At 41.1% G+C, this 26877-nt stretch overlaps 1 protein-coding gene across 3 annotated transcripts; it reads left to right on the top strand.

The window, feature by feature from the left end:
• Positions 1 to 12: 12 nt before the first annotated feature.
• Positions 13 to 26877, top strand: top2b (DNA topoisomerase II beta). 3 transcript variants are annotated; one of them, XM_070984291.1, is made up of 36 exons: positions 13 to 526; positions 1826 to 2002; positions 3909 to 3999; positions 6325 to 6388; positions 8797 to 8942; positions 9047 to 9144; positions 10358 to 10570; positions 11994 to 12167; positions 12264 to 12365; positions 12461 to 12598; positions 12707 to 12845; positions 14143 to 14300; positions 15316 to 15441; positions 15531 to 15641; positions 15944 to 16049; positions 16151 to 16260; positions 16878 to 16970; positions 17313 to 17427; positions 17541 to 17662; positions 17939 to 18087; positions 18295 to 18526; positions 19390 to 19524; positions 19697 to 19897; positions 20069 to 20264; positions 20361 to 20452; positions 20778 to 20933; positions 21035 to 21118; positions 21842 to 22036; positions 22119 to 22245; positions 22705 to 22857; positions 23735 to 23939; positions 24155 to 24237; positions 25010 to 25105; positions 25389 to 25520; positions 25616 to 25701; positions 26396 to 26877. In XM_070984291.1, exons 1-36 carry the CDS (start codon positions 485 to 487, stop codon positions 26558 to 26560), a joined length of 4812 nt encoding a protein of 1603 aa, XP_070840392.1. In that variant the 5' UTR covers positions 13 to 484; the 3' UTR covers positions 26561 to 26877. The 3 variants fall into 3 exon arrangements, with proteins under 3 accessions (XP_070840392.1, XP_070840394.1, XP_070840393.1); XM_070984293.1 differs by having other exon boundaries at positions 15 to 526; positions 1838 to 2002; XM_070984292.1 differs by having other exon boundaries at positions 337 to 526; positions 25392 to 25520.

Raw genomic sequence — 26877 nt, 5'->3', positions numbered from 1 at the left:
CGATTTGTCTGCGAGAGGATTCGCCGTCTATCTTGCAGATGGAGGAGCCGGACAGCGAGTGCTGCAGCTAGCTAATATTCGTTTGTTTCTAAATGAAAAGTATTTAAGTATATCGTTTTCGGAGCATCTCTGTTAAACTCCTATTTTATTCTATTGAGTTTTCACATGGAATTGTAAACGTATTTAATGCATTTGTTTTGTACAGTATTTATTTTGCAGCAAGTAGCCCGGTTAGCATCTTTGTTGGAAGTTTAGGCCTACTGTGCCACCGCTTGTCGATTTTAACAATAGCCGCGATACACTCCCCTCCTCAGCTTGTTTTGCGACATTCAAAGGATTATCTTTAAGGCAAATGGAGAAAGAACATGGGAGATAAACAGGTTTGGGGACCTTTCAACAACTGAGACATTTGTTATGCGGACGGACTTTTAATTTTACCGGAATTTACGACATTTGAAGACAAATATTAGGATCACAAAGGAAGATGTCCAACGGCGCAGCAGGAAGCGGGGGGCTGGCTTGGATGGTAAGTTTGTCATACAACTCACTAACTTGTAGTTTTATCAGCTAAATTTCGCTTTTGTAACAGTGGAAGTGTTATGTTCGCCTAAGCACAATGAACCTATTCGCCAAAAGCACAAGCTAGCATTGAAGTATGTTAGCAAGTCCATATTCTCCGCTCCAGAATACGCTGGTTAAAGAGCAGTTGGCTGCGGTCTCCATTTAAATTCTGACCGGGTTTCAAAGGCTGGAGCTCCGCTGCAGCTTCCTTCAGTCCTCGGTGCTTACCGGTGAAGAGCAGTGGAGCGAACACACTGTGTTCATTCGTGCTGCTTAACTTAGTCAGTTGTTTTGAAGCTGACGTTACGTCTTGAGCTGAACTTGTTTAACTTGTGCAAGTCCTGGAAGTGTGCTATGAGAGATGTGTGCCGTTCCGAATGAGCAGGGACTTTCAATGGCGTAGGGGTCGACACTTCATACAGGAGTAGCGTCAGTGGTACACAGTGTTTGCTCATCATAGCCTCCTTATCTGCACCTTCATTAACATGGACAGAAAAACATGGACACAGGAGTGCGGTTTGACCTGCAGTTGTTTATGTGCTTTTGAGCGAGGTGACTAACAATGACTTGCAGTTAAATCCATGTTGTAAGTAATTACCCTCTTAAAACACAGTAGTGGAAAGAGGCAGTCATACCCCATCCACACAGCAGACGTGTGTGGGTCCACTGAACATGTGTTAAACCTGCATTGCACCCATTGTTCAGAGGCTGTTGTCACAGGTCATATTGTGTACACACCATTTAAGTGTGGGCACAGTACCTTTAAATCCACTGTTATATACTGTATAATAAGACAGTTAGGCATTAGAAACTTTGAAGAACAGCTTTTAGGCACTTTTAACAATTGGTATTTTGTAACGTTTACCTGATTTAGTGTTTTTTGTTGTTGTTTTTTGTTAAGATTAATTTGTGGTGCATGTTCAACTAAACTGTTAGTGTTTTATTTCACAGATGTTTACATTTTTGCATTCCATGAGGCAAAATGTTTTTGTTTCGCATATGAAATATTAAATGTAATGCAAGTCAATCCATTTTGTTATTGATTGTAATTACTTTTCTTTCACACTAAAGTGTAAACACAATATGATCCACCCTACCTTCCAATTACAGTATCATGACCAGTAGTTTGCCTCTGTGGATTATCTGTCACTGAAATCACAGAGCCATAGAGAGGACGAGGGCGTTCTCTCTATGTGAGCGCTGATAATCTGCTGTCAACAGCACCACACAGCAGAGTTATGTCTGTATTAATGACAAAAACAAGTCTGCCAAACAGGAGGCTGCGAATGGCAGAGGTGATGCCGGCAAGATGGAAGGGGCCAAGAAAGACAAGGCAGGCTCCAAGTTGTCTGTGGAACGAGTATACCAGAAGAAGACCCAACTCGAGCACATTCTCCTCCGTCCAGACACATACATCGGCAGTGTGGAGCCCATCACCCAGGTGAGCAGATGGCCTTCTGTGGTTGACTTCAGGGACAGACTGATGAGTCCTTTTCAGACGGACATTGTGTTACAAGAGAGCCTCTGGACATTTCTTTGTAAAAGTTGTTCTGGCAATCTGCCCACTGGGGACTAAGGAACAGTTTCGTAGCATCTTCAGCACAGCCCAGGTGTGATTAAGAGTAGTCACAAAAAGCTGGTTGATGCTTCAGCCACTCCAGAGTGTCATTGCAGACAGACAGATAATGTAGTAATCTTAACCTGTTAAAATAATTTTTTAACTCGTAATGTTTGCATGAGATCTGTTCAAAAAATACATATCCAGTTATAGGCTAAATGACAGACTCACTGAGGCCACACTGGGAAGAGTAAGTGTGTTTTACAAGACCAGTTGGAGGCTGTTAACGCTCTGATAGAGCTGACTGATAGCAGGAGGAAAAAGCCTTTTTTTTAAACTAAAATAAAGATGAAATATTATTTCAAAAAACAGTGTGTCCAGCACACACAAACATATAAACTTACACACATACACAGGCGCTCATTGAAGAGGAATGAGGATATTAACAAATCAAACATCTATAATTCAGTTTTGTGTGTAATGAAGTGTTTGTTACTGATGTAGGTCTGTGTTATAGATAACTGTCAGTGTAAAGCAACACCTCTTAGGAAAGAAAGGGTGATAAAGAATAAATTGATGTGTTTATTGGCTCCAAATAGGAATGAAAATGAGGTATAGGCCTCCATGTGCTTTGGACAGAGTAGCCTTCCCCATAATGAAGGTTAATTAGTTCATGTAATATGATTCATTCTCAGAGTTAGACAAGGTTGAGGATTAGGCATCTAGACAGCAGTTATATGTTCTGAAAAACTCATTAAATACTCCAATGTTGCTCCAGCAGGTGGGTCTACAATAGATGCTAGTAGCCACATTAGCTGTGGAACGCGCTAACGCTGAATTCAACAGGCTGATGAGCAAAATAAACAGTAAAGTAACATAAAAATGGAAAAACTTACAACTTCTAAGTTTGAAATTCATATCAAGCCATCCTTGAGCTTCAGTTTTGAAGTGAGTCCTGTTTTCTGTTGGACCGCAAAGCAGTCTGATGGAAAATAATTAGCACACATACAACATTAGAACAGTTAGCCTAAGAGATTTCCAGTTGCTATTGTGGGGACGTTTCCATCAAATGAATCCATTGAGTCTTCACTTTCTCACATGGTGGGAGGTGATGAAGACTTTTGTGTTGGTTCCTGTAGCCAAAAGAGAAATTGGCATGTGTTGCTCGTAATGTTACTTTCCAGTAACAGAGTCACGCTTATTGCAGCCACAGTAAAGCACATTGTTTTTCATATGCTAAACTTTTTATCACAGTTATGACGGTAATGTAAAATCCGTGTTGTCACAAAACATGACACCGGTGATGAAACCGGTATACTGTCCATACCAAGGACAAGCTGGAGCTGAAGGCACATTGTGGGCCAAAACAGATTTTTTTCATCTTGCAAATTACAACAGATTACCAAAAAAAACAAACAAATTTTTGCTGCTATATACCTAGAAGATGAAAACAAGACAGGCAAAATCTGATATTCTTAAATGGAATGGTTGCATGTAGCCAAGCATGAGATCGAGGAGATCTCAGCATCTAAAAAGAACTTTGGTCACAGATTTGAGAAAATGTTGAGATACTGGCCTGACACTGAAATTAGTGAACTGCTGTCTTTCCTCACTGAGGAGGAGCAAATAACAATACAGCTCATCTTTCTCATACAGTCTCATCTATCTCATCATCTATCGAGTTAAAATATTGATTATTTGCTTGCTTCAGCAGAATTTTTTATGCTCACTGCTGCTAATGTGTTGTCTACTCTGGACTTAAAATTATTGTGTCTTTTGTTTTTTTCAGCAAATGTGGGTTTTTGATGAAGACCTTGGAATGAACCAGAGGGAAATCACGTACGTTCCTGGACTGTACAAAATCTTTGATGAAATTCTCGGTGAGTGAATCCACACTCTTCACCTTCCTTTGGCACTCTGCTCTGCACACTTAATATAAAGGCTCATTTGTCATTTGAGATTGTCCCTCTATAGGTGGGATATTGAAGGCTCATTATTAGTATAAAAAAGCAGCGTCATTCACTGCAGGGCTGTATGGTCTGTGCAATGAATGAATTGCTGAAGCACGTGTGTGATACAGTGTGCAATGTGTGTGAGAAAGAGACACTTGATTGTGAGGTGAATTGATGGCACAGTGGTATTCTACTTGTATTATGGCCTTTCCAATCATTTCTCTGGCTGCATAGAGTCTATGCATCAAACACCAAGACACAATCCCTAAGAAACAGCCGCAAAATTGGGAATGTACTAATTCTCTTAACGCAGGACATCTGTCCACAATTAAAATCATCATAACTCACTGAATTTTCTGCTGATCCTTAAGCCGTTTGGTTTGTCACAAATGCCAGAAATCAAGTTTTTAAGATAGAGGATACTCGGTTAAATTAAAAATGCAGGGTTTCACATCAATATACTTTATCTTATTTCAATAGTAACTTAGGTTCACAATGCTGAACTTCATAATTAGTTTCTGAGCATATTCTGTTTTCTGACTGTGTGGAAAGTGGCTGCAATGATATAATTTTGTTAATTTTCGAAATAAATGAAGACTTAATTAAGTGAAGAAGACACAATTACAGCAAACACTAAAGTTGAAAGATAGAGTGCATTTCTGGCAGGCTGGCGCAGGCAGTCTTCAGAAGCGACTGGAGGAGACAGATGTCTGCCCACATGCTCTGTCGAGTTGTGTTAAAGAACAAAGAATTCTTTTGCATTCTAGTGTTTAGTTGTTACACCACTTCCCATGTTTGTTTGTATTAATCACTACTGTACCATCAGTAAGAGTCAATACAATTTATATTCTATGTATGATGATATAAACTTCCGGAGATGTGTGCTGCTTATTTGTATGTACTACTTGTATATAGTAGTATGTGGATGTTTCCCATAGCAAGATGTGTTATGTCTTGACCACTGTGGGCAAATATAGGAAATGTTTGTCTGAAAGCATTTCCTGTAAAGGTTTGGATGGTGCCCTGTTTGCAACATCAGTGTGCTTAGCCAGATTCATGCCTGTTAAAGTAATGAATTGCACTACTTGTGGTTGTTTTTATAGATGATAACAGGTGTTTTATACTGTTACTTCAATTTTGTGTCCTGCGCTACAAAACTTTCAGCCTCTGTGGCACCAGTGTTACATGCAGAAAAAAGTAAATGTGCAGCCCTGCACTGAATCCCAGCCTGTTATTGGCAGCATTGGTCCAGGACTCGGTGGAGATTAGTTTCCCTCTGAGCTTGTCTGTGTGTGCACTGTTTACAGCCTGAATGGAGACATTTGTCAAAAAGTTGACAGAGAAATAATTTCTGTGTTTGTGGCAGCTCAGTCAAATGTGGAGTCTTATTTTTGTCCCCTGGTAAAGAGCAAGTGCTCAGCCAGCTTTGCTCAGTTAAATAAAGGTTAATGAAACAGTTGTACAGCGTATCTGTTACATGTTAGTTTTAATGACTCAGTGAAATGTGGAGTTAATGCTATGCTTGATGCCTCTGCTAGTAAAGTGCACCACTGTAATCAGTTTTTAAATGACGCTCTTCAACACTGTGCTCACCACATGGGAGTGTTGTTAATGACTGCTTTCATCTCTGCACACTTGCCCCTCTTAGCCTGTGTGTTTATAAAGGTGTTTGATTAATGACACTGTTTCATTGTCTGGATATTACTGCTGCGCCTGTGTTATTACACAAGAGGCACAGGCCAGGAGCGGATATTTAAGGCAAATCACTCTCAGCAAAAAAAGGAAGTTCAGTTCCTTTTTTTTACTTTTAGTTTTAGTTTAATGTAGTACTGCAACAAATTGTTGATTTAATTGTTGATTGTCAAGTCCTTTTAAGTTATCGATCAAAATGTAAAAACAAGCAAAAAATGTAAAACATCTGGTTCCAGCTTCTCAAATGTGAGAGTTTTCTGCCCTTTTCTGTTCTTTAGAATTGTGATTTAAAATATATTTGGACTGTTTATTGTCCTGTTGAACTATTGGTCAAACAAAAGTAGATATTTGAAGATGTAACTATGGGATTAGTGAAATTCTGATGAACACTTTTTGGTGTTTTCTGACATTACAGACTAAGCAATTAATTGGAAAAACCGATGGGAAGATTCACTGATGATGAAAATAATCATTAGTGGCAGCCAGTTCAGTTAATGTGTGAGCACCATGTTGGATATGTCTGTATGCAACCTTTTATTTTGATGCTTTTTTCCTCGACAGTCAATGCAGCAGACAACAAACAAAGAGACAAGAACATGTCAGCCATCAAGATCACCATCGATCCGTGAGTACAATGATTCATAATTTCATTACAAAAACACAAAGTACCTTGATTATAAAAAACTGTCTGTGACCTCCACATGTTGGATTTTGAGTCAAAGTTGATAATTTCTTTCCTGTTCCATGACCACCCTTTCACCAGAATTTCATGTAAATGTATTCATATGTATTATGAGCTCATTACATTGTTAAAAAGTGACAGAGAGCTCCTTTTTGAAGGACAATGATTTTCCTTTTCTCAGACGTATTTTCTTTATCATTAAGCTGTGATGGTGACAGTCTGGCTGGAAGCGTGTCCTTCCCTGTATTGAGACAGCTGTCCTCTTTATGCCGTGGATGTAGTCGGGGCTTGCTGAATACATGCAGTACATGGAAGAGGTTTCAGATGTGGATCCAGACAAAGCTACAGTTTGATGAGCCTTTGCTGAAATGCACTTGTGTGAATCTTGTGTTTTCATGTGGTTCACTGTCAGCCCTGCCACCTGCATCCACATGTGAGCTGAGCTGCTGCTCTCTCTAACGTCTACTGCTGTATAAATGATACCATTAGCCTTGCTGCTTATGTGGTTTTTTACAGATGTTAATGCTCCTTTCCACACATCCCTCAGCCTGTTTGTGGTTGAGCATCAATTATTTTGAGTCACCACAAACCTAACTGCATCATATCATATCAGAGTTGGGGGAGGGCATGGACGGATGTCATATTTTTTGAAAAGATCAACTTTTTTGTGTGTGTTTGAACTCGAACCCTTCACATTTTAAAAAGTGCATTTCCACCCAGATCCAGACCTGCACCTCATCATCATCTCCTGACCATTGACTGTATACCTTCTCTGGCCTGGCTTCTCCCTCCCATTATTTAATAAGTTATAACATTTTGATGAATAAGCATAGATAAAACTTTAAGAGAAAGAACATAATAGCATTATTTGCAAGACATTATCAAGTGCTAACTCTTGTGGTAAAAAGACATTTCAATCATTCCACTACACTATAAGACATTAGGTAAATTTCGCAGCCCGCAAATTTGACAAGAATAGGTACAATAAATCAAACACACCCCTTCAGGCACTCTGCGTGTTCAGTCAGAGCCCATGATGTCACACACTTGATTAGACTGCTGTCCATGTTGTTTGAGTAAAAATGAACATGAGAAAACATCATGACTTATTTTGTCTCTACTTTGGAGAGTTGTGCAATAATCCACACAACTTTAGATGGTCAGCTACAGTAAAGGTTGACCCAAGTTCGGTAAAGTCACTCAGCAGTGAGCAGCTGAAGCAGAGAAGTCTGTGCTGGGCACAAAGACATTGGAACCGGTGATTAGCAATGGATACAGTAAGCAGCTGTTGTGTTGACCTAACATTAACAGTGGTACAAGTGTTTTCGTGTTATATTACTACAAGGTATGAAACATTACACGGCCTCAGAAGTTACTGTAACGTCAGCTCTTTAGTTCAATGCAATTGGCTACATAGCAAGCTAGCCACAATTACTCCAGCAAAGTATGTCATAATGAGGCAAGGCTGCTTGATGAGATGACTCCCTCAGTAACAGTCTTGTTTTGGTTTTAAACACTGTAATGTATGAGCAGTAGTTCTGAGCTTAAACTTATTTTTGACATAGGTGATATATTGGAATCCCACATCCACTCTGTTGTGACCATCTTTTCATTCCACTCACTGACTGTTCTGCAATCAGTGTGCTCTGTATAAAGTTTTACCAGCCTGGGCCATCAGGCCGTAACCCTAACCCTGCAGTTGCAGACTGACTCTCATTTAGTTTAGTTTCACTACATGTCATCTGGAGTGTATGTTTGTACCAGCAGACAATGAAGGCAGAAGCAACTTTAGCTCTCCCAATCTGATCATGGTCAAAACAGTGTAACAGAGCTATGAACTGCTAACAGCCTCAGCAGATGCAGTAGAGACAATGGAGAGATAGGACAGGGATGTTAAGGATTGGATGGGATGATGGAATTTGCCGCACTATGAATATTCTCCCAACCACTATGGTTCAGAGTAGGTTCCTGTAAATGCTTTCTCTTTGATTTTTGTGTCTTCAACTACTGCTGCAATTAACCCTATAGACTGTGACCAGAATCAGTAAAGTGTAATTAAGTGACTTCAGTGCAAATACTGAGCCAATTCACCATCTGGCTAACATTTGCACAATTATTGTTTAAATCAAATATGCTGTAATTAAAGAACAAGTAAACAGCACTCAGAGTCTAGCTATGTACTTGATACTGTTTGATCTCTGTGGTGGCCAAGACATATTTTGGTCAGTACCAAAAAAGTATTGAGATTCAATACCTGGTCTTACACTTGAGTGTATTTCAGACTGTGTGTGTTTACGTTCTATTCATGCAGCCTCTGTAACTCATCCTGCCCATTATTCTGCCTCCACCAGTGAGTCCAACACTGTGTCTGTCTGGAACAACGGTAAAGGAATACCTGTGGTGGAGCACAAGGATGAGAAGATGTATGTCCCAGCTCTCATTTTTGGTCACCTGCTCACCTCTAGCAACTATGATGATGATGAGAAAAAGGTCACAGGTGAGAGGAGCCATTGTACCATCTTTGTCAGTGCTTATTGAAGTTAGTTCAGGACAGTGAATGTTAATTGTTGTCTTCAATGCAAACTGTTTGTTTGGCCCCAGGTGGAAGGAATGGGTACGGTGCTAAGCTCTGCAACATCTTCAGTACTAAGTTCACAGTGGAAACTGCCTGCAAGGAATACAGACACAGTTTCAAACAGGTGAGGATGTCTTGTCTGTTATCTGCTTTGGTAGTTTGATTTAGTGAAGCCACAGAACAAATGACACCAGGGTTGAACGTTCATCATCAGGATTGATTTAAATTAAGACTAGATTCCTAGTGCTATCACAAAGAGTATGTTTACTTTATCAAAGGTGATCTTTTCCACTATACTAAAGGATGAACAGTCTGTGATTTCAGTCTGTTTTCATCATCTTCCTCCTTCAGTGCATATTTACTGGTTTGTGCTGTAAAGACAGTAAATGCAGCAGATTTTGTGTAAGTAGAACCTAGATGTGTTCACAGGCTGTAGAAGCTGCTAATGTGCTCTACTACAATCTTAATGTATTCATAGTCACCCAAGGCATTGTTTGCTTACACACAGTAACAGCTGACTTGATGTGATTGCACAAATACCAATACAGAATCCTGACAGTGAAGTAATTGCTGTTTTGTAGGGTTTTGATATGTGGTCGTATCTGAGGTAAGGCTGTGTATATTATCACCCTCTGGTGTTGAATGGGCACAATTATGTCATTGGGTGTTTCATATCACAGCTGTTTGGGAGATGGACTACATGCAGTCGATATAGTGATGCGGCCATTCTGTTCGGCACGGCTGCATTGCGTTACAGCTGCGATGCAGTTTTCTTCCGTACTCTGCACGGTTACTTATCCCACAAGAGCATTTCAGAAGCCCCTCTGAGTGTTTTGCATTGCCAGTTTTGTTGTTTTGGACTTGATGTCTGTCCTTCTACCATAGCTATGTTATGTATGTTAAATTATTTCTTTTTTAGTCTGTTTTAATTGTATTTATTGTTGATATATGATCAAGAGTATGCACATGGTGTTTTATTTTGAAAATTGACCAGATGCTCTATGCCATTATTGTGTCTTCCTGCCTGGCTTGTCTGCTCCGTTCAGCTTGATGTGGCTTCTGTCAAAAATAAACAGGCATATATGTTCTGTGGAGCAAAACAAAGAGCTGTTTCTGAAACATGCTGCAGCATTTCTAGGAAAATCACAAACATTTTCTGGAGTGCCACGTCACAGCCGGAACGCGACGCCGCCGTGCCTGATGGATTATGGGAGTGGTCTGAGTTTAAGAGGATCATGCATATACCTGTGTATAAAATATTAACAAATCAATGAAATTATGAATGTAAAATTAATCAGTGGATTTGTGGATATGTTACCGTGTTTTACTGTCCTCAGACGTGGCAGAACAACATGAGCAAGACTTCTGACCCCAAGATCAAGTTCTTTGACGGGGATGATTTCACCTGTGTGACCTTCCAGCCAGACCTGGCAAAGTTCAAGATGGAGAAACTGGACAAGGATATTGTAGCACTTCTTACCCGCAGGGCGTATGATGTAGCTGGCTCCTGCAAGGGGGTTAAAGTCACGCTGAATGGGAAAAAATTACCTGTAAGTCTCTTTCTCCATCTCATTACGCACAGTGTTTCTTTGTTTCTTGTGTTCAGCTTGATGTTTAATAGTCATTACAGTTTTCACAAGTGAATGTGTTTTTGAGGTCATCAGCCATCAGCCATTGTGTTTTAGTCCATGCCCAGAAATATTGATCAGATTTTATTACAGCAACAGAATCATGAAATATTCACTCCTCTGTTGCTTTGAGCTTCTATTTTTTAACACAAATACTGTTCCCACTCGCTAGTTAATTTTAGTCAGTTCTGCGTCTACTCTACTTCTACTTTCAGTTGTTAAAACACAACACCTCCGTTACCTGTGTGTTCACATTAAAAACCTTACCAGTTCTACCTGTGCTTGCAGGCTTTCAGTGTGAAATGTTTGGCGTGCAGTACTCACCTTCTCTGCTCTGTGGAGTGCCTCACATGGCGACTACTCTTCTAATAGTTATACTTTTCTAAGTTAGAATGGTCATGAAGTTCAGCCTCACAGGCCCGAAAGAAGAGGCATTGTCATGCAACACAACACTGTCGTACATAACAAAAATAAGTTGAAATTTTGAAAGGGTGAAGGTCAGTTTATGCTGCTGAACAGTTTTTGGGTTACCATTAAAATATGCAGAACATAAACAATTATTTTTTATTGGAACGACCTTCAAGTTAAACCGTGATTGCAAATTCAGACACCTGCATACTTGTTTATATGTATGAGTTTTCATGACAGTTGTACAAATGGTGACAGATGACGCCCCTCCAGACTTTTTGTTTTGATCTTTCATCAGTGTTTCGGCCTCTTCATCTATAATAATAATAAAGAAGTATTTCACCAGTTGCACAGAGGGAGTAAGCTCCACCATTTCTGTCATGGGAAGATATAATGGTAGTTCAATGAATTGTTACAGTTTTCTTAAATGTTTTGTTTTTGTAAACATTATTATCTAGAGTCATTTATAACACATTTTCTGAAGCTGTGGTCCATGACTTATGACAGGCCTGAGAGCATTTGTGATTTTTTTTTTTTTTTTTTTTTTTTACATTTTAAATGATGAGGATTATTGTTTGAAAGATTGAAAGTGAAAACTTGCCCCTTCCTCATTACCACCACTGCAGTGCCCTTTAGCAAAGCCCTTAACCTCAATGGCTCCAGTGGATCTGCTCCTTGGCCAGCAGAGGAGACTGTGGTTGTACTGGGCAGCTTCCAGGTGTGAATTTGTAACTGTGTGAACGCTGTCAGGCATTCTTGACAACGACAGGCCCCCTCTCTGTGAAGCTATAAATAAAAATTGTACTAAAACTTATTTAAAACCACTCTGATGAAACATTATACCACTGATTGAAGTATATATATTCTTTTTTTATTGTAATTGGGGATTTCAGCAATTACTTCTGGAACCTAACCTCTGTCCTGTCTGTCACTAAAGGTCAATGGGTTCCGCAGCTATGTGGATCTGTATGTGAAGGACAAACTGGACGAGACAGGTGTGGCACTGAAGGTGGTGAACGAGACTGTGAATGATCGATGGGAGGTTTGCCTCACTATGAGTGAAAAGGGATTCCAACAAATCAGCTTTGTTAACAGCATCGCCACAACCAAGGTATCTGAATATGAACAGGGAGAACTGACAGAAGCACATTTGTACTGTTTGCTTCCATGTTTCCTCATTCCACATCTAACGCTCTGTGTGTTTCAGGGTGGCAGACACGTTGACTATGTGGTGGACCAGATAGTGGCCAAACTTATTGAAGTTGTGAAGAAGAAGAACAAGGCAGGAGTGTCAGTCAAACCCTTCCAGGTGGGGTTGTGATTTTTCCATTTTTATGCATTTGTAATCCTAATCATTGCAGATGTGTGTTGGAATCTGATTGACCCTCCTCTTTTGTGCTTCAGGTGAAGAACCACATCTGGGTGTTTGTGAACTCACTGATCGAGAACCCCTCCTTTGACTCCCAGACTAAGGAGAATATGACACTCCAGACCAAGAGCTTTGGGTCCAAGTGCCTTTTGTCAGAAAAGTTTATCAGGGCTGTAAGGACACTTCTCTTTCGCTTTCATCTCCTCACTCTGTTTTTGGTTTCTCATGTAAAGAAGCTGGGCGCCAGTCATGAAAGGATTTCGTCTCTTTGTCACCACCAGGCAACCAACTGTGGGATCGTTGAGAGTATACTCAACTGGGTGAAGTTCAAAGCTCAGACGCAGCTGAATAAGAAGTGCTCATCTGTGAAGCACAGCAAGATCAAAGGCATCCCCAAGCTAGATGACGCCAATGATGCCGGTGTGTTAACAGCGTGATTATTTATTAATGTGTGCCCTGAATGTCCACCACAGTCTGAGTTGTGGTCGTCGCCTCTTAAACTGAATCGTAAATGTTGATGTATAGTACAGAGGGGGGGATGATAGACCACATGATTATTGGTCATGAAGTGCTGCTCAAAAGACATGAGGAGGCTTTATGAGTGCACTATTTGCAAATTGTGCGTATGACTTTAATCATGATATATGTGATACAGGGTTAATTAACACTGTTGGGGGTTGAATATGAAATATACCATCAATTTTTTAGTAGTGATCAGAGCCTTTATTTACCTCAACCAGGCCTTTATTTCTAATCTTCTGTTTTTTCTGAGTGTATTTTTGTATATTTTATTAAGACACACATCTCTTGATTCTGGCTGCTGTTAATGCAAATGTTTTTCATGTTTTATTCTTGTCATGATAAATTCAGGATAATGTGTATTTTTACACCATTAACTCCAATAACAGAGTTGTATCATGCTCACTGCTGTGCTGCTCTGGGTTTCTGTTTTTAGCACAAATACTGTTCGTTTCAGTCATTCTGCTTTGCTCTTTTTTCGTTCTGCTATCATCAGTGAAATTCAACACTTTATTCGCCTTTTCACATTAAAAGTCCTTGAGTCCTCCATATCCTGGTAGGCTTTTAATGTGAAATTTGCAGCAAGTGTTGAGCATTATTAAAGGTCATTTCACAGGCAAACAATGGCGAGGGAGCAATTGAAGTTAGTGAGGAAAACAGTATTTTCTGTTCATACAGAAACTTGGAAAAGCAGTGGCTGAATTCCAATTGGCTGCTTTAGTTTCAAGGTCCTGTTATTGTTCACGCCGGGTCGCTGTCACACAGTTATGAAGCAGTCCTTAATGTTTGGAGATGTCCACTGAAGTTAGATCCAGATCCAAGTCTTTTTAATACTGGGTATCTGCCAAAACCAAAGCTAATCACATTCTTACCTGAATGTTCTGTGCAGTGCTCTTTGCTAAGGAGAAAGAGAGGTTATAGTCTGAGCTCAGTGGACCAATGCATTTTGTCAACCTCTGTCAGAATTCAGAGCACCCAAATAAATGTGCACATTCACACACGCTAATTGTTACTTGCATATGCCATGAAGCACTTGAGCTGTAGGCATTTCATTACTGGCGCGCTGAGGTGGGTGAAAAAGGCTTGTTAGGTGACTTTTATCAGAGAATTTATTGAAATTTTGGTTCATGCCCATCCAGAAAATTCTACAGTGATACACGGTGATAAAGTTATTTATTTTCCCATTTCCATGTCGTAGGTGGCAAACACTCCTCTGATTGCACATTGATCCTCACTGAGGGAGACTCAGCCAAGTCCCTGGCTGTGTCTGGACTAGGAGTCATCGGGCGTGATCGCTACGGAGTGTTCCCATTGAGAGGCAAGATCCTCAACGTGAGAGAGGCAACACACAAGCAGGTATGACACTGGATGCTTGTGAAATTTCTCCCTAAGTAATGTGTCAGGGAAGGTAGTAATGACTACATCATCTGCAGATTGTGGACAAAACAACAGCAACAGTGTGACAAATCAGTTGTTGTAAGTTTTGCTTACAGACGGAGCTGCAAAGGTGAGCCATGTTAGAATGACTGGCTCTGAGCTTTAATTCTGATGAGCAGCACCTCAGTATGTCAGCTTTCATGGAAGCTAGAAACAGCTTATACAGCTCCGCACACAGCACACAGTTTGTGTTCACACTGGAGGAACATCACTCACACATCACTTATCCAGTCACTCAGAAAGCTGTAACACAATGAAAGGCTGCCATGTGGAATCTGGCTCCGTGTGAGTACAGTTCAGAAAGACTGATAACCAGGTAGAAGGAAAATAAATGTGACCCTGAGCAATGAAAAAGGTAATATGATGAGATGAGTGCTTCACTGTGTTCCTCAGTACTCCACACTGTCTGCAGCCAAAATGTTATACATAGCTGGGACTATAATGTTATGTAGAGGTCATTGTGCCCCAGCATGCTCGACTGAAAAGAAAGCCAGGATGAAGTTGTGACTCTCTCATTCAGTAGATCAAAACTATTAAACATTTATGGCAACTTTGAGAATGCAAAATGCAGAATTTTCTACATGTGTATTAGTACTAGTGCTAGTACTAGTGTTTTCTACTAGTGTATTGTTGAAGAACTGGATGTGACATGACACAGTGCAGGAACGAAGAGAAAGCATTTGAAGGTGTTCTGAAGGGGAAGTGTGGCCGCGCTCCTTTTTCAATCTGTCAGACCGCACAGTACCTTATAATCTGCTGTCTGTCAGCAAACAGGTGCACACTTAAAAATCTAACACGGGTATCCCCTTGTCCTGCTTCCTATCAATAATATTCCCTTTCACACCATCAAGTGATTCAACATTAGTAGAAAATCAAGGCTTAATGTTTATTATACTCTGTCTTGCATCTGATGTTACCTTCTCTTTGTCAACAGATCATGGAAAATGCTGAGATTAACAACATCATCAAAATTGTGGGCCTCCAATACAAAAAGAGCTATGATGACCCAGAGTCACTGAGGAGCCTGCGCTACGGCAAGATCATGATCATGACGGATCAGGTGACCTGCCTCTTGGACAATCACCGCTGTAGCATAAATAAAAGCTGTTCAACCAGTAGTTTTAACATTTCTCGTCTTCTGTCATCCAGGATCAAGACGGCTCCCATATCAAAGGTCTCCTCATTAACTTCTTCCACCACAACTGGCCATCCCTGCTGAAACACACATTCCTGGAGGAGTTCATTACACCCATTGTCAAAGTAAGAGAGAGAGGCACACACACACACACACACACACACACACACACACACACACACACACACACACACACACACACGCCTCCTGTACTTCACCATCTCAGCAAACATATTAAGTGCACCAGACCCTCTGCTGTGCCCAAAATTCGGATCCTTTCTCTGTCAATCATGAGTCTAGTAATGATGCAGAGTGAAATGCTAAACTGGGGAGATACTGTTTACATCACAGGTGAATTGCATGAAGTAAAAACATAAACGTACAATAAAGCTGTGCCTCACTGATCATGTTTATTTGTTGTGTGCAGGCAACGAAGAACAAGCAGGAGCTGGCCTTCTACAGCATTCCAGAGTTCGACGAGTGGAAGAAACAGACAGAGAAGTATAAAACCTGGCATATAAAGTATTACAAAGGTTTGCAACTCGCTGATTTGAATATATCAATATAATCTCCATTAATTAAAAAATCTAGAAATTCTATAGTTCCATGTGTTGTTTTGACATTTGCATTCCAGGTTTGGGTACAAGTACCAGCAAAGAGGCAAAGGAATATTTTGCTGACATGGAGAAGCATCGCATCATGTTCAGATACAATGGAGCAGAGGATGATGCAGCCATCACTCTGGTGAGTTTAATGCTACACTTACATACAGTTCTGTAGGGGAGCGGAAGTGTGAAAAACACCTTCCAGTGTAGCACACAGTGAAACACAAGGAACTCAGCTCTGCTCTGACATTATTGGCCTCTTGTAGGTGATATCTGTGGCAGGGATGCTCTTTTGGAGTGCTTTACACTGTATATGGCGTTCTATTTTTTATGTTACTTATTCAAGCATACGACTATATGGCAAAGGAGCAAGACACCTATACTGTCTGTGTGTGAAAACATTATGGGATGTTTTTTGCTATCGGTGCCAATATTATGCCTGAGATTTCTTAGCAAAGTAACACCTCACCATGTCAACAAAAACTTGGATCATTTAACAGAAAAGGTTCTCAAATGTCAAATGTTGTCTAAGCACATGCATCCATACAAACATGCTTTATTAACATAAAATAAGTAGTAAAATTGGCAAAATTGTGTTTTAACTCAGAAGGTGTCCGATCAAAAACTAAGCATAGACGAGTACAAAGATGAGCAGGGAGCTGGTGCTGACACTGTGCTTTAAACAGGAGAAACTGTGTTGAATAAGTATGTAGTAAATGGGGGCTGAGTGGCAGTGTTGTGGTTGTTTTGCTCCAGGCCTTCAGTAAGAAGAAGACAGATGACAGGAAGGAGTGGCTCACTAACTTCATGGAGGACAGACGCCAGAGGAGGATGCACGGCCTGCCAGAGGTTTGTGGCTTTACTCAAAGCTGTGGCAGTGATGAGGGAAAGAAAGTCAAGATGTGTGTGTGCAAAGATGTTGTGTTCTTGTGTGTGTGATGCTCTCATGGCAATTCTTTGGCCTGAGCTTCACAAACTCTGATTTGTGGAATTTGTGTGGTTTTCCTCAGATATCCGATGGATGGAAATGGAAATGTCCAAGAATCTGCAATGATTTGTGGATTTCTTGACATTTTATTAAACTTTAAGAGGGCTTATTGTTGTGCTAAAGCTAATCTAAAAGAAGAAATGTTAGCCCACTGATTAAAGTATGTGTATTCATTTTTATTTTTATTGATTTTTTTTTTTCAGCAATACCTGTATGGGACTCAGACCAGACACCTCTCCTACAATGACTTTATCAACAAAGAGCTGATTCTGTTCTCCAACTCCGACAATGAGAGATCCATTCCCTCATTGGTTGATGGTTTGTATAATCACTCTGTCTCTGTGTGGCGTGCTGCTGTGGGAATTTCTTTTCCTTAAGCCATACTGAAAGATTTAATACCACAAACACAAAAATGTGTGCGATCTTTCCAGGTCTAAAGCCAGGCCAGAGGAAGGTGCTGTTCACCTGCTTGAAGAGGAATGATAAGAGGGAAGTGAAGGTCGCACAGCTGGCCGGCTCAGTGTCTGAGAGGTCAGCCTACCATCATGGAGAGGTACAGTCAGCTCAGTGTCTTCCACATGTGACGCCATGTATTGAGAGTGGCTCTAATGAAGGGGGAGATGAGTAGTTAGCAGGCTAGCTTGAGATTTCTATCCAATATTCCACCCGGTGTAAATTAATGGCAATGGTGTAAGCTCTAAAAGACGTTTGGCATATTAATATTAAAATGGTGTGTGTGAGTGTGTGTTTATTAGCCGTTCTACATCCTCAGGCTCAAATCACAGCAGATCTTAATCTGAATCTACTCATTTCCTATTTGTCCCTGTAGCAAGCTCTCATGATGACCATAGTGAACTTGGCCCAGAACTTCGTGGGCAGTAACAACGTGAACATTCTGCAGCCACTGGGTCAGTTTGGTACTCGCATCAACGGAGGCAAAGATGCTGCCAGCCCTCGTTACATCTTCACTATGCTCAGGTAAAGCAACGACACTTTGGATTCTCATCTTTTTGCCCGTTGAGCATTTTACATCATCATCTTCTTCTTCTTCTTCTTTATGCCTTTTTTATGACAAGTTGTACGATTTTTCACAGAATTAGTTACTTGTCTGAAACCTTTATACAAACAATAGAGAAGATTCATTTGAGTATGGAAGTCTAATGACGGTGGCGTCATTTCCCACAGTCCTCTTGCCAAGCTGTTGTTCCCAGCGGTGGATTCCAACCTGCTCAAATTCCTGTACGATGACAACCAGCAAGTGGAGCCAGAGTGGTACATTCCCATCATTCCAATGGTGCTGGTGAATGGTGCTGAGGGAATCGGGACAGGCTGGGCGTGTAAGATCCCCAACTACGATCCACGAGAGATCGTCAACAACCTCAACCGCATGCTCAACCACCAGGACCCCCTGCCAATGGTAAACAGTCTAAGGACTGGAAGCATGACAGAGAAGACATTCATCTCTTATGTCCCCTTTATACTGTGATAGCTTTTATTCTTATCTGTGGTTGAAGTAGACCATAATGGCAGTGCTGCAAACCAGAACAGAACAGTTGTATGTCATTAAGGTAATCACAAGATGTCTGTGTGTCAGTGTAGTGACATACCTTTATTTGTCAGGTTTTCAAAGCTGTCATAAATATTCCATGTTAACATCTCTAGAAAATGTACCATATCACAGCTTTTATTGGATACTTTATATCAATGTTGCCATATAACAAGTTACATACGAAATGGTAGATGATTTACCAATAATTACCCAAAGTATTAACCAATCAACCAATTAACCAAGGATAGTTTGATAGACAGTGTAAGTTAGTTTATTAAACAGAATATGGACAGGAAATTATCTCCTGAGTTCAATGAGCCACCACAGCTTATGAGAGAGAGAGAGTCTTAGATATAAAAGATTACATGTCTCAATGCCACAAAGCAGCCAACAGTTTAATTAAGTCTGATTTCAGCTCATTGGTACATTGAATCTGAATTGTTTACTCCTGCACTGCTTGAAAGAAAAGTTGTAGAGAGTCTGAATGTAGTTTTGCTCAACTGTGCCTATTCCTAACTTTCAATCATATTGTTGTAGAAACAATGCAAAGGAACCTCTCTGGCAGCCTTGACCACATTTTCTTAGTTGATAAGCATGTTGGCAGTAACACAGATTGGCTGTGCTTCCTTGCTTGCTCATGGACATCCGTGGCTTGTTGTTTGTAGTGTGGATGCAGACAATTAGACCAGTATCTCACTTCTCCTCCCTGTCTGATTGCTTCCCCCAAACAGCTTCCCAGCTACAAAAACTTCAAAGGGGTGATTCATGAACTGGGTCAGAATCAGTACCTGGTCAGTGGAGAGGTGTCAGTCATAGACAGGAACACCATTGAGATCACAGAGCTTCCTGTTCGGACATGGACACAGGTACAGTTCAGCCTCTGCTCTCTGCGATATCTTATATTGGATTTTTTCACCGAAGCAAGAAGTTAACTGGTCACCATACGAAACACTTTCATTTCATGATAATAATATAATACAACAAAGAACCAAAAAGAGATAGTATTGTTAAAAAACTGTGTGTCTTCCCTCTTTGCAGGCCTATAAGGAGTCTGTGCTGGAGCCCATGCTGCAGGGCAGTGACAAAACACCAGCTCTCATCAGTGATTATAAGGAATACCACACGGACGCCACAGTCAAGTTTGTGGTTCGCCTGTCTGAGGAGAAACTGGCCCAGGCTGAGGCAGCTGGTCTTCACAAAGTGTTCAAGCTGCAGTCCAGCCTTACCTGCAACTCCATGGTAACCTGATTTCAGTTGAACCAAAGATTAAATCCAAATCATGGAAAGTGTTTTCGGTCTTCTGTTTTGATGGCTTGGCCTCCCTGGTTTGTCCTTTTTTAAAATCAGGCTTCTACTACATTTTCTGGGTTAAGTTATCAATTTCATTAACTTAAACCACTTGATCCTCAGGTGCTGTTTGACCACATGGGTTGTCTGAAGAGGTACGATTCTGTCCAAGACATCCTGAGGGAGTTCTTCGAGCTCCGCCTGCACTACTACAAACTGAGAAAGGATTGGTTAGTGGGCAGCCTGGAAGCTGAGGCTGCCAAGATTTCCAACCAGGCTCGCTTTGTACTGGAGAAGATTGAAGGAAAAATTTCAATTGGTAAGAATGCTGAAATCCCAAAAATATATCAGTCTCATGCCACAGTGAGTGATCGAATATGTTTTCTTTTTAACCTTTGTTTTTTCATGCTAACAGAGAACAAAACCAAGCGTGACTTGATCCGCATGCTGGTCCAGAAAGGCTTCGAGTCAGATCCAGTGGCTGCCTGGTCCAAGGCTCAAGAAAAGGTACTATTACAATGGCTGGACTGAGATCCGCACACACGCACGCACGCACACACACACACACACACACACTTTCACACTGCAACAACATGACCAAAAGTGAAAATTCATTCGGCTTATAATAAGTAATATAAATAACTATGCTCCAAAAACAAATGGCTTCAGTTTTAGGTTTATATTAATCTGTGCTGTAACTATTAACAAACACAAGAGGGAGCTGCTCCTGCAGCATGTCAGTAACTACACACTGATCATGGCAGAAGGTGCAGAAAGCAGCATGAGTTAGTTTCTGTTTGATGATGAGATGTTTGTTGTTTTTCTGTGACAGGCTCAAGAAGAAGATTACAGAGATGGAAATGACAGCGACAGCTCGGTGGACTCGGGCTCCTCATCAGGGCCAAACTTCAACTACATCCTCAACATGCCTCTGTGGTGCCTGACGAAAGAGAAGGTGGATGAGCTGCTCAAGCAGAGGGACCAAAAGGTATTACTAATCATCGTTTTGGAAGACCCACGGCTCCAACAGTGCTTTGCTCAGTTGACGTGATGTGCTGATTCACAAAGTGAATGTGTGCTGATGTACAGAGAGAAGAGCTGAGTGATCTCCAGAGCAAATATCCAGGAGATCTGTGGAAGGAGGACCTGGCCATATTCATCGAGGAGCTGGATGTAAGTTTTGTGTTTCAGCCATTTATTGTTTTCTCAGCACATAACACTTGCTGAGCTACAAGGGATGATATTTGATCGTCTACTTCAGGGGTTGATGTGGTTTGAGCCACTGGTTGCAAATTGTTGTGAAGTTTTAAACAACTGAACCTAAAACCTAATCATGAAAATGTCTCACATTCATACACGCTAGCAGTTTCCGGTGCTGGCTGCTTGTTGTAGCCTCATATTTAATGAACAGACCTCAGACTGATATCAGTCATCTTATCTAACTCTCCACCAGAAAAAACTTAAAAAGTAGAAAAGTATATTTCCCAAAATTATAGAACTATTCCAGCTGCTGTCAATGAGAAGCAACACTTATTGACTGTTTCACATGAAAAGCCTTCCAGCAGCTCAGTGGAAATAATCCCTCCCACTCCTAGAAGATTTTTAACTTGAAATGTCTTCAGGAAGTGTCGAGAGTCATTGACAGAACCAGACAGCAGTCCAGAAAAATTGGAAGTTATTGGAATAAATGAGGGAATGAAAACTGTATCTGCTACAAAAAGAAACTGAGCTGTGGAGTCTGACAGGACTGTGCTGAACTGATGGAATTCGTGTTGTGGGAATGTACATGAGGCTCTGCCATCAGCCATTATTTCAATACTGGCTTTGATTTGAAAATTTGCAGTGTTTAGAAAGTTAATTCATGTAACTTAAGAATTGCTGTGTTTTGTCTGTCAGAAATTGGAGGCCTTGGAGCGAGAGGAGCAGAGTTTAGGCAAGGCCATCAAACTGGTGAAGGGGAAGGTGGGCAAACCTAAAGCGAAGAAGATGAACCTGGAGGAGACCATGCCCTCTCCATTTGGGCGCAGAGTGGAACCTCCAACTCAGCCACTCAAATCTGATGCAGCCAAGAAACTGACCAAAAAGAAGAAGGTAACGGCGGCTGATGTAACACTTAGATGGAAGAGTCGGGAATCGGGGCTCCAGGTTTGTTACAGGTTGTGTTTTCCCTCAGGGTGACACAGATCCTGCGGTGAAGTTGGAGTTTGATGATGATGCTTTGGGCGGTGAGGGAGGAACAGGAGAAAACTCTGTAGCCAAACCAAAGGCTCCACGTGTCAAGAAAGAGAAGAAAGAACCTGGTCAGTGCTAAACTCAGAGCTTCAACTATTGCATCAAGGATGTTCAATTCATTTCCTGTTTAAGGTTTTAGTGATGAAGCGATTGCCATTTCTGTCCAAATGTGAAAGTACTGAATTAAAAAGGTCAAATAGAAAGATGCTAAATGTTTTTCAGATGAAACTTTGAAGACTGAGGTAGAGGGAAATGAAATGGGACTTGCAGTATCAGTAGATAAATAACTTATCTGCACAGGAACATATTTGTCAACTGGAACTATCCAGAAGTGATGCAGCGTTGTGTCTCCTAGACGTACTGTGTTGGACTGGTATGAAAGCAGCTTTTACCCCAGGCCTCTTTGATGCTTTGCAATGCAGTGAAGAAACTGAAATCAATTATTGAACTACTAGGAGCTCCTCAGTTCTAAGTGAGAATACAGACAGTCAACAAACAGTTGGGTAATCTTGTTTACTTCATTGCAGGTGCTCCGAGAGTGAGAAAACCTCCAGGACCCAAAGCTGCCAAGAAGGTGAAGAAGAGAAACCCCTGGTCTGATGACGAGTCTAAGTCAGACAGCGATGTGGAGAGCAGTGAGCCCATCATCCCCAGAGAGAACAAGTCCCAGAGGGCATCAGGTAAAGTTTGGCCCTCATTTGGGCCATTGATAGCGTTAAATGTAGTATGAATGCTCACTAGCAGCACCACCAGGCCAGAATAGTGCAGTGTTCATTGTGGCAGCTATTTTGAGGCTCTATGTTTAAAGGTAAATATTGTTATTTTCCACATTTTCCCTCTTGTGTGTGTATCAAAGCCCGATACATCTTCTTCCTCTGTGCCATAAAGCTGCACTGTTAGCCAAAAACTATTGAAGAGAGAGTGAGCCACGCTGTTGCACTGGGTGTCAGTACCATGAGCACACACACTGGAGTTTATTTTGACTCAATGCTACATACACTGTCCTGCTGCCTTCATTGACTCTTATTAGTTTCTATCACGCAGCCCTCAACAGGAGAAACTCTTACAGGCACCAGTAACTCTTTCAACATACACTTGGTATGTGAGAGAAAGTGAAAAAAGAACACGCTTATCCTTTAAAGGAGAGACAGTGAATCTGTTTCCTGTACTTAGTTTTCAAAGATTTTGAGTCAATGAAAGTTGTCGAGTCGTTTAAGACGTTCCTGAAATATTGTCTTTTTTCACTTACAGCATGCATTCTGTATTTCTCAGCCTTCTGTCTCTCTTTTGTACAAGTTCTTTGATATGGCCCACCGTCAGCACCAGGTGGCTGCTGCAGAGTGATTGGTAGCGTTTCATTTCAATTGAAGCGGCTTGGGGCCAAAAATAACTTGTGAGCAGGGTACACCTTTCCTCAGTCTGATTAGCCTCTGTTGGCTTCAAGTGTCTGAGGGCGCAGGCTGATGCAACCCAGCTGCAACATGAATAATTATTGTTACAGCAGAATCCACAGCAATAATAATGTGGTTTGACACAGACTCTGCTCCCGTCTTTCAGCTTCCAAGCCAAAATACACATTTGACTTCTCAGAGGAGGAGGCTGACGAAGAGGAGAACGGTGACGACGTGGCCTCTTCTCCTGTGAGGTCATTTAAAGACGACTTCGCTTCCTCTGAGACCAAGGAGCGCTACAATGACCATAATGATGATGACGATGATGACGACAACGAAATCTCCTACTCTCCCCCCAAGCAAAAGCCCACGTAAGCCTTCAGGCACAGTCAGGAGCTCATCTGAGCATGTTGAAGCAGAGTGTTTGTGTTTTCCACATAACCATAACGTCCCCAATGTCCAAATCTAACTTGTGTGTGTTGCATGTCAGTCCCTTGTCTCCCGCCTTATTTCCTGTTATGGCTCTGCTGTCTAATAAAAATATACAGAAGACAAATGCTGAATACATTTTTCTGCTCCTCTGAAGGTCTGCACCTGTAGCTAAAAAGAAAGAGACAACCAGCATCTTCTCATCTAAGTCAGCCTTCTCTGAAAAGAGCAATGACAGCAGTGAGTACAAGCTCTGTGTTAGTGTGCGCTCACACATGTCCACAGGTTTTTTCTTTGGGGTTAGGATTATTTAGTCTATGTGATGAACATCTGTCAATCAACAGTAATTGTCTATACTGCTTAGAGCTGCAGCAAGCAGTTATTTTCAATATTGATTATTTTGTCATGTATTAGTTGAGTATGTGAAATTGTGAATAATCACAATTTTACAAAGTTTTGTCCAGTCAGGAGTCCAAAACTCAAGATACTCAATTTACTGTCATTTCAGACAGAAAACCTGAATGCATTTACATTTTAGATGCTCGGACAAGAGAACTTCTGCATTTTCTTTTCAAAAACATTTTGTTGACAGTGCATACTCATTACTGGCTGCTGCATAAATTGCACTGAACTCTGCGTAAAATGAGAAATTTCTGTTGTAGTGTGTTTGATGCTGAACTGTAATAGATTCTCAGTGTCCCTTTAAAACAACAGTATCTGATTTCTTTGCTGCACAAAAGACTCAGTCATAAGAAAGGTAACTGTAGCCCAGGGGAAAAGCACTGAACCATGTGCAACAATGACAGAATGTGAGGAAAGCAAATGTAAATGTTCTGCTTTCACACAATATTAAAGCTTCATTTAAATGAAATTACATTTAGTCTCAGGATGAAATGTGCAAATATGAATGACACACTTTCCAAAATGTTGGCTCAGTCAGAAATGTCGTCATGCAGGAGTGATCTGCACAGAAAGAGCAGCAGGTGAACGTTGGCCTGTGTTTGTGTTGTAGATGGCTCCAAGTCTGACAGTGAAGAAGACAACAGCCCGGTGTTCTCCACTTACTCCAGCAGCTCTGCCTTCGACAAACTATCGCCAGCAAAGAAAGGTAGTGACTCACTGTGTTCACCAGAGGGAGCTCTAATGCAGCATCACAGCCAGCACTGTAACACAGGGGAGAGGGGGTGATATCTGAAGGGATTACTGACTTGCTTTTGAATTCAATGCCACTTAAAGCAAAGCTCGTTGAGTGTAATATGAACGTTAGAAAGGCGTTGTGTAACTCATCAAAGCATGATATTATTGCAACGTATGGATAACGATGGATAAGTCACTGTGTGCAGGCAGCATTTAACGGTCAGGTTTGATCGACCTTTATGTGTGATCTGCAGCAGCTAAGAAGCCCTCTGATGCAGCTCCCAAACCCAAGAAGCCACCAGCACCAAAAGCAAAGAAACCAGATAAATCCATCTGGGACTCTGACTCTGACACTGGGTCCAAGAAGCCAGCACCAGCTCTTAAAGGTACAGCACAGATTCTGAATTTTCTTACAACAAAACAAAGGAAATCAGCTTCACATTGCTGATAGTGAATGGACACTTTTTGTTGTGGTGTGCAGGTAAAGGCAGGGGGAGGAAGAGGAAGGGCTCCGGCTCTGAAGAGGATTACAGCCCGATGAAGAAAGTGACAAAACCTCCCGGCAGAGTGAGTATATCTGCAAAGACACCTATGTGCTAAGGACCTCTTTAAATTGGTTGTTAAAGAGTTGTGACCTGGGGTCTCATTTAGAACTGTTACACCCTAAACAGGCCCTGAAAGAGGTGTACACCACTTCTCACGCAATTGTTATGATCACCTGTATGTAAACAATTTGGACATGGGGGAAATTTGCAACACACACATTTTACTTAACATTTAATGTCACTTATAGTTCCATGTTATCAGAAACATTCAAAGCAGCAGTGTTATTTGTACTTGTGCTTATAGGGAGCCATTCTGTAAGCACGAGATATAAGCTGACTCAAATCTTAAAGCTGAATATTTCATCAGAGCTTTCTCAGCATCACATTCCCAACCCTCAGAGAGCAGGGGGGGGGCCAGACTGTATGGTAACTAACTGATGAAATAATTACCATCATCAGTCGTAGAAATCCAAGATTGCATCAAATAGCATGACTGTGCATATATCACCAAGTACATTTCAGTCCATCTATCATTTTTCTGCGTAAAATCAGTGTTTAAACCCTTCTAAATCCCATGCACTGGACGTTTAACCAAAGAATCTGAATATAATACTTCTTCTACCGCTGCAGTACACGCAGCCCGAGGAACCTTAGACAGCAACCAGTGCAGCGTTAACCTAAATGATAACCAGTGCTTTTACTGTCTCCCTGTGCAGAAACCTCAGAAACCTCCATCCGATGACGAGGACGATGACAGCAACAGTGTGAGTGTGATGAACGCCCCGTCCCGTGACAGACCGGGCCGGGCCAAGAAGGAGGTGAAGTACTTCGACGAGTCAGAGGAGGAGGAAGACGACGACGATGACGACATGTTCGATTAAAACAACCTTTGATCACATTCAAACACACTCTGCTTGTATGGAAGTTTCCTCCTCCCTGTGTTCCCACAGACTTTTGTACATTTCCTGTTTCGTTTTCTTTTCATTAATGGTGATGTTCAATGATTTTTAATGTGTAGGTGTTTTACACTTTTTATTATACATATACAGGTTTCTTTTTTTTAATGCTCATTGAAATGTTCTGTATTTGTCTGAAGCGGCTTTTAGAAGTTTAGAACGCTGTGCTTTAGCACATTTTAATTGTTAAAATACTATGTAACTTTTTGAACCTGAAGTTGAAAGTAAACAATGAAATGTCC

This window comes from Chaetodon trifascialis, chromosome 17 (assembly GCF_039877785.1).
Source record: "Chaetodon trifascialis isolate fChaTrf1 chromosome 17, fChaTrf1.hap1, whole genome shotgun sequence".
NCBI classification, from domain to species: Eukaryota; Metazoa; Chordata; class Actinopteri; order Chaetodontiformes; family Chaetodontidae; genus Chaetodon; species Chaetodon trifascialis.
The sequence above is the reverse complement of the archived record's forward strand: the minus strand, read 5'-3'. Positions and strand labels throughout refer to the sequence as shown.